The following is a 14838-nucleotide window of genomic DNA, read 5'->3' as shown; positions in this document are numbered from 1 at the left end:
ACGCGGCGGCGCAGGGGCGGGCGAGCCCACGGCGCGGCCCCCCCCACGCCCCCCGCCCCCCAGCGACTGCGGAGAATGAGCGCCTCTGGCCGCCGAGAGCAGCCGGAGAATAAACCCCGATGATCTCGGGCTGATCCCGCACCCACGACCATGTCGGTGGCCTTCGCGTCCGCCCGGCCGAGAGGCAAAGGGGAGGTCACGCAGCAAACCATCCAGAAGGTGGGCTGGGGGCCGCGGGCCGGGGCTGCGGGGCCGCGGGGTGCGGGCGGGTGCCGGGCCGGGTCGAGGGCAGCCGGCGGGCGCGGGGCTCGAACAAAGCCGGGTCGCAGCCGACCGCCGTGGCCCGGCGCGCGCTTCACGGCCGGCGTGCGCCAGCCTGGGCGGGGGCGCGGGGCGGCCCGCGGGGTGGTGTCGGCGGAGCCAAGCCGTGAACGACCCCGGGCCGCGCCGGGCACAGTGGGGACCCGCCGCTTTCGGAACCAGGGACTGCGGGCAGGGGCGCAAGGCGGCGGGACCGGGTGCCCGCGGGGTGGTGTCCGCGGGCCGCTCGGCGCGCTAAGGGGACCCGCCTGGCTGGCGAAAGCCGTGGCTCTGCGAGGTGGGCGGCCCCGGTCCCTGCGCGCAGCTTGACTGGTGGAGGCGCCACGGGGCGCATGGGGCGACGGGGACCCGGCCACGCCCGCCGCCTTAAGGTGTTGGCACTCCGAGGCACAAAGGGGCGCATCCAGAGTGTGGGACGACGTTTCAGCAGCCCCGCAGCCCTTTAAGGAGCGCGCGACACCTTGGGGCTGACCTGCTGGCCAAGCTTCGCCGCCCTTATTCGCGTGTCAAATTGTTTTTCAGCGTGACACCTGGCCAGCCTTCTCACCTAACAGAAACTTTACAGATTCGCTTTACAGCCTTGCCCGCGTTCTGTAAGTTTGGCCTCGTGGTTTTCTAGAGATAACCTTCTCCTGGGTTTGGGGGCACCTTTAACAAAGCCTTAAGTTTTGAAGTTGAGATTTAAATTTGTGTTTAGAAGATAAGCTCAGAAGAAAGGGGGTGTTCGTCGTTCCCGTTTGAATTTTCTCGGTGTCTTTGGTAGCTACGTTGTTTCCTAATCTGGGGTCCTTGGCAGTATCCCTTGGTTTCCGTGAGCCTCCTTTTTCGCCAGGGGACTCACCTTGATGGTCCTAACCCTTCTTCCTTGATGACGTGACAGGACCTGGGGGACTTGGCCTCAGCCTCTTGGCTATTTTGGGACTACTTTTGCTGTGACTGGTTTTCACAAATGAGAAGCTTCGGTAAACGCTAAACAGGAAAGAGATGACTTGAGGAGCAGGAGAAATACAGGTTTAAAAGTGGGGTGTTTTATTTGTTTAGTCAACACTTATGGGGTGCTTACTGTATACCAGGCCTTGTTCTGAGTGCTTTGCGGGTCTTAGTTCATTTACTTTCTCGTGGTTGTTTTTGTCATCCCCGTTTTATCAATCAGGGGACAGGTATAGGGAGGCCGAGCGCCCACTGATAAATGCTGGAGCAGGAGTCAAACCCAGACAGCGGCTCTGGGGTCCGCCCTGACAGTGACTTCCGTGTGGGACCCTTGGCTGGGCAGAGTCAAGCGTTGTGGCTCAGATGCACACGTTGGCAGCCCAAGGGCCTCTGCGGACCCTGGCTTTTTGGAGCTTAAGTGTGATGAGTGTAGTCACTGTTCCTGAAGTTGCCTTGGCGTCAACATCCATCCAGTTCTTTGCACTTTGCACCCACCCCCTATTAAAGCTCGCCGAAGTCTCCAGGCAAAAGTGTGTGTTGGAGCACTGCTTCCAAACCTCAGATCAGGAAGACTGCATCCCAGGGCAGAAAATCTGCCGGCTGATCTTTGGAGATGGGTCTTCACCTTAGGCTGTCACCTGATTTGACCTGATAGGGCTCGCAGTCTGTGTACTCACCTTGGTGTTTTGTCCGTAAATATACATACCCAGGGCTCTTCTACTGGTGTCCTGAGAGGGCATGAGAGGTCCGTGTTCTACACTCTGTCCACAGCACGTGCTCATGCTCAGAGCATTGAGAAAAGCCAGGGGTTCCTTGGAAGCGTGCAAGGTAGTAAGAGAGCAAGAAGTATACTCTTGTCCTTAGGGTATATTTGGATAGGAGCCTGCCCGGCAAACTCCTACTCAGCCTTCAAGGCCCCTCTGAAATGTCCCCTCCTCATGCCCCGTTGGCAGTCATGTGGTGAGTACAGCACTTTGACACATCACTTGGGCTCCCAGGTTTTCGTGTCGCCGACCTGTTCTTGTTGTGTCCCCAGGTTGGCACGGTGTCCGGCATAGTCGGTGTCTGGTACATACTGGAGCATCTGTGACACTGGTTCCATTAGTGCAAGTGTTTGAGATAGGCAGTTGTATTCGCTTCCTGTGGCTGCCGTAACAGATTACCACAAACGGGGTAGTTTAAAACAGCAGAAATTAATTTTCTTACAGTTCCAGGGGCCAGAAGTCCGAAGTCATGGTGTTGGCAGGGTTGGTTCCTTTCTGGGGTTCCGAGGGTGGATCTGTTCCAGGCTTTCCTCTGAGCTTCTGGGGTTTGCTGGCAGCCCTTGGAGCTCCTCGTCTCGCAGATGTGTCCCCCCCACCTCTGCCTCCATCTTCGTGTGGCCCCTCTTCCTGTGTGTGTCTCTGTGTCCAATTTCTCTTTTCTCATAAGGACACCAGTCACAAGATTTAGGGCCCACCCGAATCCGTGTGACCTCAAATGTAAGTTGATTACATTTGCAAAGACCCTATTTCCAAATAAGGCCCTGATCACAGACACTGGGAGTTAGGACTTGAACGTATCATTTTGAGGGACACAGTTCAACTCGTAAAAGAGGATGCCTGGGGGAGGGGTGTACCAGACAAGGAGAACCAAGCAGCAGGGGTAGGAAGGGTCTCAAAGATTGAGGAAGTCTTGGGTGGTCCTGCCTTTGGTCTGCAGGGAGCAGGTACAGGCGCCAAAACTGGCGGGGCTGGGAGAGCCAGCCTAATCTGGGGCGACTGGGCTGCGTGCTCAGGTGGTTTTGCTTGTGGTGACCAAGCATAGCATTAGTGCAGGTGCGATGCAGCTGAGAACCACAGGGGACGTGACTTTGCCAGAGGTCCTGAGGTGGAGGTGAGCCGTGTCTCAGCAAACTCCAGTGGCCTTGTAGCTGGCCAGCTGGCCTGCAGGCCGGAACCTGCCCTGCGCTGCTCTCCCTGGTTTGGGACCAGAGGCCGTGCTCCGGACGCCACTGGTGGGGGTGGGGCTGCCACCGTCTCTGTGGGCCGTGCAGCTGGGCTGGGGCACGTTGGAGGGGCCCCCGGGAGCGGGCCTCAGCTGGCGTGTGGGGGCCTCGTTGCCGCGTAGCACATAGTAGTTGCTTAATAAATGTAAGTTTTATCATTCCTGTTTGTATTGGTTTCCTTGGCCGGAGAGCGGGAATGGTGGCTTGTCCCTCTGTACCCCCGGCACCTCGTGCAGGGGGAGACAGGCTCCACGGGAGGTGCGGGACAGGTGGGCAGCTGGTATGAGTCTGGCATGGGAGAGTGAGACCAACAGGGCAGCGGTCTGGCCCCTGTGTCCTCTGTGCCCAGGGGCAGGGGTGGGCGCACAGGGGTAAGGGATGGCCATCTGGGTTGCAGGGGGATGCCCTGTGCTCTCTCAGACCTGAAACTTCTCTTAAAGAATGTGGGACAGGGGCTTCCCTGGTGGCGCAGTGGTTAAGACTTCTCACTCCCAGTGCAGGGGGCCCGGCTTCGAGCCCTGGTCAGGGAACTAGACCCTGCATGCATGCTGCAACTAAGGAGCCCACGTGCTGAGACTAAGGAACCTGCCTGCCGCAACTAAGACCCGGAGCGACCAAGTAAATAAATAAATATTAAAAAAAAAAAAAAAAAAAAGAATGTGTGGGCTAATTCGTAAGGGAGGTAAATTGACCGTTTAAAATATTCGAGCCGCCTTCGCGGTTGAGGATGGCCTGGGGACTCTGAGACTCCCACGAACTTGGCTAATTAATCATTTCTGAAAGCGCTTTCTCCCCAGTGAGCAGAACCTGGGAAGGGTCTCCAGGGATGGCGGTGATGGTGTCCCTTCCCTCTGGTCCTTGGGGCCAGCCCTAGGGAGGGGCGGGGATGGGACCCGGGCCGGGGCGCTGCCCCTGAGCACACTTGCACCTGCCCTGTGGAGGCTCTGAGCGCGGCCCCTGCGGGCGGGGCAGTGTATTCTCCGGGAGGGAGCAGCCACCGCCAGGCCTCTGTCCCCTCTGCCCAGTGAAACCTGGCACAGCGCCCTCCTTCAGGGGCTGCTCCAGCACAGGTGTTTCCCTGGGTGCCCTCTGGTGGACAATGGAAGCACCTGGGTAAAGTCCACCCATCCCTTCCTAAAGCAGTCGCCTGCCTCTTCCAGGGCTGTGTCTGTCTTCCAGAGTCTGGAGGCGGAGGGAGGGGCCGCAGTCAGGGGCCCTGTGACACTCACTCGAGGTGTCCCCACTGCCCGGCCCTCTGCCCCTAGCCTGTTCCCTGGGCCAGGGGTCAGGGCCTGGGTACCAGCCTCTGTGCTGGGAGTCACCTGCGATCTCCGGGGTTCCGAGTAGGAGCTGCCGTCCCACGCCCAGAGTGACGGGGGCCTGGTGCTGCTGTCCCCAAGTCGCAGGACCTGGGCAGAGTTGGGCCAGCCTGGACCTCCTGATCTGTGGCAGGCACCACGACTGCGCACCCTGCCGCGTGAACGTGACAGGAGTCAAAAGGCTCCAGGGAGAAGGTGCTAGATGTTTGTACCGCGAAGGCTCCTGAAACGTGGTCCCGGTCCTGAGCAGACGGGCGATTGCACCGGGGCTGCTCAGGGTTCTTCTTGTCGCAGGGGTGGAGGATGGGCAGTGGGCCCTGGGATGGGGCGAGGGTGGAGCCCCGTGGAGCTGGGGGGCGTGGTTTCCTGGGTTCAGACTCTCATTCAGCTGTGACAGTGCACAACCCAGCCCCTGCTGGGCCTCAGGTTCCTTGTTTTAAGGAGGATGACGTCATCGTCATCGTCGTCGGGTCCTCACGGTGAGACGTGATCACCTGGCACAGGAAGGCACGTGACCTTGCAAGTGACGGTCTCAGCCTTTTGATTGGACCCTTGACTGGAAGCGATGAGTGGATTCTGAAGGGGAGGAGATTCCAAACCACAGGAAACCACCTGGAGTCCAGGGTCGTGTGAAGAGGCAGAGAGGGAGCCGCGCCCAGGGGGGCGGGCGGTGGTGGCCCCGAGTCGCTCGAGGAAGGTGGACACGTGTTTGCAGTTGTGTCCACCTTAACGTGTCTTATCGCGTCCTTAGAGTCTTTGGAAGTTGAACGCGTGGGTCAGACACAGGTAGGACCACGAGGCGGGGGCCAGCCCCTCCCAGGGACACCACGGGAGTAACGCTTGGGGTTTTTTGAGACCCACACACCTGATTCACGGATTCTCCAATCAGGTAAATGTTCGAAGGGGTCCTGTCAGCGTCCATCAGCAGCGTCTGCGGCGCAGCTCGCGCGTCCCCGGCGGTGGTGGCTGCCCGTGTGCCGGGGAGAAGAAGCCCTGACCAGTTAGCAGCGTCGGCCCTGAGAGCTGCGGCGGGAAGGAGGGTTCAGCCACCTGGTGGCGCTCACCCAGCTCTCCAGCTGGCCCCGGGCTTGTCCCTCTCGCGCCCCGGGTGGAATGATCTCACGTGGGGTCCACCCCGTGTGTGGGGGGCATGCACTGTGGCCTTGTTTGTAGCTACGGAAGCCAGAGACTGAGTGCCACGTGTTTGTCTGTTCCGTGGAATCCTCTGGAGCCTAGGAAACAACGAGGGGGGCATCTTTGTGGCTGAAACGGGACAGTCTCCAAGATATCAGGGAGGATGGGGGACCAGCGGGACGGGAATGTTCCCTGTGTGCGCACAGCGAGGGCGGGGGGCAGGGGATGCTTCCAGAACTATCCGAGGTTGGCTGGAATGGCAGCCGAGGGTGGGAGGTGCAAGGCCCACCCTTCCCTTGGGGCTGCCTGGACTTCAGCCCGTCTGTGAACCTCTTCGCACTTAAAGGGCAGCAACCTTTGTTAATTACGAAAACAGCCACAGGGAGGTTGTGAAGGGTCTTTCTGCCCTTTGTGGGGTGACCTGAGCCCCCCTCAGCAGCAAACCTCAGGACTTCCAGGCCTCTCTGTGGTCCCTATTCCAGGGTTGTCATGAGGGGCCACTCCCCCTTCAGAGCTCCTCACCCAGGTTCCCCGGTGGCCCCAGCCCAGCTCTCTGTGGTCTCTAGGACCCCCAGTCCCTTGCCCTCCCAGTTCCCTGTCATCCGCACTCCCTCACCCACTCGGTCTGGACCCCACGTGTGGCGCCCGCAGCCCCGGACGTGTCCCCTGAGCCGGGCCCTGCGTCCTCGCCTGCGTGTCCTCACGGCCAGGCAGGCCCACGGGCAGCGGAGCTCCCGCGCTGGTCATCAGTTTCCTCACAGCCGAGTCCAGTCCCTTGTTAAAGCCTGTGGTCGGTTGTCACAGAAACGGCAGCCAAGGAAGGACACCCCCCAGGTCTGCACCCGTGTTCCCGCCCCCATGGGGACACTGGGCTTGGCTTCGTGATGCTCTGACCACTGAGACGTCAGCCAGCACGACGGAGGCTTGGTGTGAGGCCTGTGCCGTCGGGTGCCCTCTCGGGGCCCTGAGACCACCAGGATGACCACGTGCGGAAGGGGGCCCCGAGCTGAGCCCATGTGAGACCTGCAGTAGATGACAGCCCAGAATGACGAGAACTAAGGAACTGTTGCTTCCGCCGCGGCACGTGGGGATGTCTGTGACGCAGCAGCGGGTAACGGACGCGCCCGCGTGTGTTGTGACCTTGGCCCCATCGGCCTCTGCCGTCAGCCCAGGCTGAGGTTCTCTGCTGGGCACAGGACTCCCTGTCCCCCAGCTGCCCCACCGTTCCCCGTCTCCGACGTGCCACACCCTCTTCTCCAGGTTCCTGGAACTTTGTCTCCATGTTTGGACGCGCTCTGCTCCACGAGGCCTTTTACCTGTGCTGTCCCCTCCGCCTGGGCTGCCCTTCCTCTCACCTCCGCCGGCGCATTCCTGGTCAGCTTTCCAGCCACGGCCCAGATACCACCCTGGGTGCCCACCGGGATGTCCGCTGCTAAAATTGTGATCGATACGCTGCCGCCTTGTGGCACCAAGCAGATGTGTGCCCACGGCCATCTCTCCCCAACTCTGGCCGCCTGCTGCCTGCTCCGCTGTGAGCACGAGTGGGGTCTGGCCGCCTCTCCGTCATGCCTGCCTGGGCCTAGGACAGGCCTTCAGAGATGGGGATCTCACCACCCCTCGGCAGCTGGGGCCCTCGGTGCTGAGCTCCAGCTCCTGCAGACGGTGTGGCCACCGTCTCTACTCTCTGCCCCCAGCATCCTCGCCTCCGGAGGCCCTGGGCCACGCCTGGCACTTGGGTTTCAGCCCTCAGGCTTCAGAGCCTTTCTCTGTGACATCACCTGCCCCGTCACCCCTGAACCTATAGAAAATCAGGCTTCCCAAGAGGGCAGAGAGCGAGGGACGTGCCTTCTGGTGCAGGAATACACAGAATCACCTGAGAGAACGCTCAGGAGACAGCAATAAGTACATGAAGACGTAGATTGTTAATCTTCCCGTCAGTGTAAGTGGTGTCTTTATTTTTCAGCTCTGTACCACGGATACACATTTTTAGACACACACCAGGTAGAGAGAAGAGTAGGTAAGCCCCTGGACCCACCCAGCCCCGGCAATCCCAGACACTTTAAAATCACCTTTTACACGATGTTGTAAATCAACTATACGCCAATATTAAAGAAATAGAAAAAAGGAAAAAATTAAGTAAAAAAATTTTAAAGATCAGAAAAAGGAACTTTAAAAAAATAATGAAAATAAAATCACCTTTTCAGTGATAACAGTAACAGATGCCTCTCTTAGAAATTTCAGTGAACACAAATGCATATAAGTGATAAAATCTATATTTGTAATCTCCAATCTGGAGAGAGCCAGGGTTTCCCTCCTGTCACTTATTTCTTGTTTTTAGGTTAGATTAGGTTACTCATCAAAACCATGCCTGCACATAAAGAATCAAATAGTGCTGTGGCGCTTGTATTAAAAATTAGGGGGCTTCCCTGGCGGCGCAGCGGTTGAGAGTCCGCCTGCCGATGCAGAGGACGCGGGTTCGCGCCCCAGTCCGGGAAGATCCCACGTGCCGCCGAGCGGCTGGGCCCGTGAGCCGTGGCCGCTGCGCCCGCGCGTCCGGAGCCTGTGCTCCACAACGGGAGAGGCTACGGCAGTGAGAGGCCCGCGTACCGCAAAACAAAAAAAAAATTAGGGGTCATTCTTCCACCCCTGTGCTGTTTCCCACCTTCCAGCAGCACCCTCTGACTCTCGTCATTGCTAAGCCACGTGGCCACTTCTTGAATGCTTTTAGCTTTAAGCATTGTCTGCTGGCTTGATCCACCCAGGCTCTGATAACAGAATACCATGGACGTTCATTAGTCACAGCCAGGCGGCTGGAAGTCCGAGACCAAGGCGGTGGCAGAGTTGATTCCCAGCGAGGACCTGCTCCCTGACTTGCAGACCGTCATCTTCTCGCTGTCGTCACACAGCAGACAGAGGAAGCTCTGGTGTTGTCTCCTTCTCACAAGGGCAGTGATCTCCTGATGGGGGCTCTGCCCCCATGACCTCATCTAAACCTAATTACCTCCCAAAGACCCCACGTCTAGGTGCCCTCACATTGGGAGGTAGGGCTTCCACATAGGAGTTTTGGTGGGACAGCAAATAGTCAGTCCGTAACACTTGTTGGCCTCACGTGATGATGATGGAAAAGGGGGACTTGGCTCATTTGCATGCCCCTCCCCCACCACACCTGTGCTCCTGTTGCCCCAGCATGGCTTCCTGGTGGTTGGGATTAGATTCACCTCTGGCTGTGATGATAAGACTGTTGTTCCATGCGGGATCACATGATCATTTTTCCTGCCCAGTCTTTTCTTTTCCCTGCAGTTGGCAATCTCACTTTTTAAAAAAAAATAAATTTATTTATTTATCTTTGGCTGCTTTGTTTCTTCATTGCTGCGCGCGGGCTTTCTCTAGTTGTGGCGAGCAGGGTCTACTCTTTGTTGCGGTGCGTGGGCTTCTCGTTGCGGTGGCTTCTCTTGTTGCGGAGCAGGGTCTCTAGGCGCGCGGGCTCAGTAGTTGTGGCTCGCGGGCTCTAGAGCTCAGGCTCAGGAGTTGTGGCGCACGGGCTTAGCTGCTCCGCGGCATGTGGGATCTTCCCGGACCAGGGCTCGAACCCGTGTCCGCTGCACTGGCAGGCGGATTCTTAACCGCTGCGCCACCAGGAAAGCCCCCTCCCTTTCTTTTTAATCGTTTCTCACTAGTTTATCCCAGACTTTCTTCCAGCCATGGAAGCCTCCTCAGCTCAGGTAGTCTGTCAGTCTTTCTCCTCTGAAAGACACCTTTAGTCAGGTTATTCTTTTCAGAAAGCCCCCGTCAGAATTGGCTAATCCTTCCTCAGGAAATCTCTCTCAGGGTGGGGTCACCCCTCCTCAGAAAGTCTCCCTCAGGGTAGATCATCTCCCCTCAGGAAGTCATCTTTAGGATCAGGTCATCTTTCCTCAGAAACTGTCTCTCAGGATCAGGTCATCACCCCTCAGAATCTCCCCCACAGGATCGGGTCATGACTTTTCCGAAAGTCTCCCTCAGTGTCAGGTCATTCTCTTCAGGAAGTCTCCCTGGGGCTTGGGTAATCCCTCTCAGAAAGTCTTTCCGAGGATAGGGTTGTCCCTCCTTAGGAAGCCTCTGACTGATTTGGGCCATCCATCTTCAGGAAGTCTCCCTCAGGATCGGGTCATCCTTCCTCAGAAAGTCTCCTTCAGGGTCAGGTCACCCCTCTGCAGAAGTCTCCTTCAAGATCGGTTCATCCCTCCTCAGAAAGTCCCCTCAGATTTGCACCATCCCTCCTCAGGAGTCTTTCTCAGGATCAGGTCATCGGTCCTCAGAATTTCTCCCACAGGATCAGGTCATCACTCCTTCGAAATTCTCCCTCAGGATCGGGGTATCTCCCCTCATGAAGTCTCTCTCAAGTTCTGTTATCCCTCCTCAGTGTCTCCCTTAGGCTCCTGTCATCCCTCCCCTGGAAGTCTCTCGAGGATTTGGTCATCACTCGGGGGTTCCTGCCTTTGATCCTGTCATCACTCCTATAGAGTCTCCCTCGGAACTGGGTCATTGCTCCTCTGCTGCCCGAAGCTTCTGTCCTGTGTGGAGGTGCTCGGTACTGTGGTTTTCACTCCATTCATTTTTAGGACCTTTCTGTGCCCCAGTGTGTTTGTCAAGCTGGGCCCTTGGAGAACCTTTCCATCTGGACATTCACATCCTTCAAGTTCTGAGGAAAAGTCTTGAACAATTATCTTTGTTTTTTATAAATTTTATTTATTTTATTTTTCTTTTTGGCTGCGTCAGGTCTTAGTTGCGGCGTGCGGGATCTTTCGTCGTGGCGCAGATTCTTCGTTGTGGCGCACGGCTGCTCTCTAGTTGTGGTGTGCAGATTTTTTCTCTCTCTAGTTGCAGCATGCGGGTTTTCTCTTCTCTGGTTATGGTGCACGGGCTCCAGAGGGCATGGACTCTGTAGTTTGCGGCACGCGGGCTCTCTAGTTGAGGCACGCGGGCTCTCTAGTTGAGGCATGCGGGCTTAGTTGCCGCACGGCATGTGGGATCTTAGTTCCCAGACCAGGGATCGAACCCGCGTCCCCTGCACTGGAAGGCGGATTCTTTACCACTGGACCGCCAGGGAAGTCCCTTGAACAATTATTTTTGGATGACTTTCTTCCTTCCTGTCTTTCTGAAAGTCCTAGAAGAATTGTTTTTGGCCATTTGGATTGTTTTTCAATTTCATTACCCTTTCTGTTTTCTACATTGGTCTTTTGCTCCGCTGTCTAGGAGTTTTCTGCCACTTCATGTTCCAACTCTTCTGTCGATTTTTTTGCTGTGGTCGATATATTTTAAATACCCCAGAGCTCTTTTTGTTCTCTGTGCTGTTTAATAGCATCTTTAAAAAAAAATAGATCCAATAACTTCTTTTATCTTTGAGGATATTAATAACAGTTGGGTTTTCTTTCTTTTTGTATCTTAAGTTTCCTTCTTGCATAATCTTCGTCTCCCCCAGCTTTTGGCCTCTGTCGCTGGTTTCGTTGGATCTAATTTACAGGCTTCCGGGGAACGCTGGCGTGGGTCACCCATCTGAGGTCTTGCCTAGAGGTGTCCCCCGGCTGTCTGGCACTTTCCTCCCAGGCTGGTCATTTTCCCTGAATCCTCCCTTGGGGACCCCTGCCAGGTAGCTGTGGGGGAGGTCCCAGAGTCTCAACCCTCCCAAGCCTGGTGGGTCCCCAGTGTGGGTCTGTGTCACATCTGGCACCCTGGGTTCTGCTAATTCAGTTCTTGCTCTTCCAGTTGCTTCTGCTTCTAGAATCCTGCTGCCTGCGCCGCGGTCTCAGCTGTGTTCACTTTGTCCTGGTGAAGGGTTACTGTCTTCATCCCTTTCCCACCAGCCAGGTCTGGGAGGGTTTGGACCTCAGCGCACACCCAGCCCGCCATCCTCCCCCCAGCGTGTCCTGGTCTTTCTTCCATAACTTCACCAAGGTGAAGTTATGGAAAACTTCATCTCGGTGAAGTTAGTACCTTGCTTAAAAAAAAAATCCTAACAGTGTAACATTTTCTCCTGCTTGTAAAATCTACAAAGACGTTCGTAATGTCTGGTTAACATCTCATCCTGTGGTTTCCTGTCGTTGCTTAAGTCATCCCGTCATTGAGCATTTGGCGTCCCCCCTTTTTCGAGCTGACACGAATGACGGATGCTGAAATGGACCATCCGTGCGTGTGGAGTGTGTGGCCTTGGGAGAGGATTCCTGCTGGGCGTCGTGAGGCCAGGAGGTAGAGCCAGTGGAGCCTTTAAGGGTGGCTCTGAGAGGGAGAGGACATGGCCTTTGGTGGTTGTTTTCCTTTCTTAATTCATCTGGGGAAGTCTTCCTGGGCAAGCGGCAGGGATGCCCAGTCCCCCTGGGTTTGATCGCCTGCTTATGGGTGGGCTCCACCGGCAGCCCCAGCCCAGAGCGCCCCCTGGTGGTTCCCTGTCTCGGGCCGGCTCCTCGGCCGGGGTGGGAGTGGCTGAATTTGGGCATCATCTCCACGGTGGGGAGAAAACACTCAAGCGTAGAGGGGGAGGTTATAACTAAAAAAACCCGAACAAGGGAAGTCAACCCTGAAGGCTCAGGGGCTGAGCGGGGAGGGAGAGGCGAGCAAGGCCGGGGCAGGGCAGGCCCTCGGCGCTTGGGTCCCCCCACCCCCACCCCACGTCCAGGTGGGGAGTGTCCACGCCAGGCCTCCTGGCCAGCCATGTGCGGCCCCTCCCATGCTCCCACGCAACCTTCCTCCCTCTTCTGCGGCCTCTGTCCCCTCCTGGTCTCCGCGGGCCACCCAGGTGCTGTAGCCGAGTGGCCGTCCTGGAGCAGCAGCTTTGTGGGTCTAGGAGATGCTTGCAGGGGTGCAGGCTGCCTCCCCCGGAGTCCCCACCATGTGGCCGTGATCTGTGGGCCTCACACTCCAGACTCCAGGTCCACCCTTGCCGGACAGAAGCACCGGGGCCAGGGGCCCTAGAAAACGGGTCCTGCAGGCTGTGGGTTTCCTGTGCCGAGTGAGAACCTGGACTGGGGGCGCAGGGGGGTGGGGGAGGGATGGGCCCTGGCGCCCGCAGGGCTGCGTGCTTGGCACAGGGATGTGGAAAGTGCTCGGCCCTGCTGGCTGGGGCCGTGAGGGGGCAGTTCTGCTGACGGGCACTGCTGGGCCTCATGAGCCGTGAGCCGGGGCTCGCGAGCCCTGCAGCAGGCCGCCCGCGGACGCGCCGTGTTCCCCCGCTCACGTCTGCTTCTCCTTCAGATGCTGGACGAGAACCACCACCTGATCCAGTGCATCCTGGACTATCAGAGCAAGGGCAAGACGGCCGAGTGCACCCAGTGAGTGGCCGTGGCTGCCCGTGCCCCTCCCGGCTGCCTCTGGGGCTTGGTGGCCTGAGCAAGTGGGGCCTCGGGGTCAGCTAAGCTGCTGGGTCAGCTCCCCTGGGTGGCTCCCTAGGGAGAAGTGGGCAGGTTTGGAGGGAAGTGGGAGTGTGGGGGAGAGGGCACCACTGGGGGGCCCAGGCCAGCCGCACCTGGGGACAGCAAGCTCCTCCAGGTGGGACCTCGTGTGACCCCAGGGCCAGGCACTGAGTGCCTCTGCAGGGGCTGGGGTATCCAGTTAGCTCAGTGCCGGGTCCGCCCGAGGAGGCTCGTGCCCTGGCAGCCCCCCCTGTGTCCCCCGGGCCCCACCTCCCCCTGACCCCCCCCAATTCTCTGAACAGACCCAGTAGCACCTCCCCCTTGGCCACCAGGTTGGGGGTCTCCCCGCCACCGCATCCTGGACCGCAGAGCACTGTGCCGCCTGCCCGCGCACCCCCGTCCCCGGGGAGGGGCTTGGCTGCAGGGCAGGGCAGCCTCCTCCCCCTCAACCGTGCCCTCGCCCGCAGGTACCAGCAGATCCTGCACCGGAACCTGGTCTACCTGGCCACGATCGCGGATTCTAACCAGAACATGCAGTCCCTGCTGCCCGCCGTGAGTGCCTGCCGCGGGGTGGGGGGCCCAGGTATAGAGAGTGTTGTCCAAACCCTCGGGGCTGCTCTTTGGTCCAGATCTGGGAGATGAGGTTGCCAGGGGTCACTGGTAAGCTCCATCTCCCGACTGCCTCCTGTGATCAGAGGTGGGCTTGGGGGTGGCAGGGGGAGCGCCCTGGGAACCTGGTGCTGAGGCACAGGACAGGCTGTGCAAGGGCCCTGGGGCACAGGGGATGTGAGGGCCAGAGATGGCTGGCCAGCTGAGACCAAGAGGGGTGGGGAGGGGTGTGGGCACGGTGAGGTGGACGCAGCTCCCTGAGTCCCAGGAAAGGGGGGCCCGGCTTTGACCCTCCAAGTGTGTGTTGATAGCCCGGGGAACGCTTGGCATAGCATTTCCGTCCTGGCCTGAGGTGTCCGGGCCGGCCGTTGGCGGCGTCCAGCTGCGTGAGGGCGGTGTCCCACCCTGGAGGTGCTGGCCGGCGGCCGTGGAGCATGGCTGTGGGTCTCAGGGCGGCTGAGCCCCCGGAGCGGCTCCTGGTGGCCCTTCGCCACGCTAACCCTCTCGGTGCCCTTCCCGCTGCCACAGCCGCCGACCCAGAGCCTGGCGCTGGGCCCCGGAGGGCTGTCCCAGAGCGGCTCGGGCCAGGGCCTGCACCCGCAGGGCAGCCTCAGCGACGCCATCGGCGCGGGCCTGCCACCACCCTCCCTCGTGCAGGCCCAGATCGGCAACGGTGAGCGGCCCCGGGCGCGCTGGGCTCTGGGTTGGTTCCGGGGCACAACGGGGTCGCCAGCTGGGCTCCTGGGTGGCTGGCCGCCGCGGTGGGGACCCTCTCCTCCCGGAGGCCCTGCTGCAGGCGCTCATGCTCGGGGTGACACGCGGAGGGATAAGGCCCTTATTCCAGGTCCCCTGCGAACTGGGGCTGCGTCACCTCAGAGCGCGGGCTTCCGTGTGGGGCTCCTGTCCTTGGGTTGAGAACCGCCGCTAGCCGTCGGGAACCATTGATAAAGGTAACAGGGAGCAGGCGGCCCCTCTGCGCGCTCAGCACGTGTGTGCGTTTCCTGGTCACGCGCCCGTGTCCCTCGCTCGTTGTGCCCTTGACCACGGTCAGCCTCCCTCCCCACAGCCGCGTGAAGGAAGCTGGCCCGGGGGGCGGGCGGGGGGGCCCTAGCGCGAGGCCAGGGCTGCCATCAGAGGTGGTCTTTGGTGGGTT

At 59.0% G+C, this 14838-nt stretch overlaps 1 protein-coding gene across 1 annotated transcript in view; it reads left to right on the top strand.

Moving 5' to 3' along the window:
* The first annotated feature begins 6 nt into the window (after positions 1-6).
* The window catches only part of LOC112066213 (calcium-responsive transactivator-like), a 17691-nt gene continuing 2859 nt past the window's right edge, over positions 7-14838 (top strand). The window contains exons 1-4 of the mRNA XM_024128637.3: positions 7-219; positions 12919-12995; positions 13544-13628; positions 14214-14358. Of these exons, the coding sequence (XP_023984405.1) occupies positions 151-219; positions 12919-12995; positions 13544-13628; positions 14214-14358 (376 nt within the window). The 5' untranslated portion in view covers positions 7-150. The remainder of the gene's footprint in view (positions 220-12918; positions 12996-13543; positions 13629-14213; positions 14359-14838) is intronic.

The sequence above is a fragment of the Physeter macrocephalus genome, chromosome 14, assembly GCF_002837175.3.
Source record: "Physeter macrocephalus isolate SW-GA chromosome 14, ASM283717v5, whole genome shotgun sequence".
Classification (NCBI taxonomy): domain Eukaryota; kingdom Metazoa; phylum Chordata; class Mammalia; order Artiodactyla; family Physeteridae; genus Physeter; species Physeter macrocephalus.
Note: the sequence above shows the minus strand (reverse complement) of the source record. Positions and strands in the feature narration are given on the sequence as shown.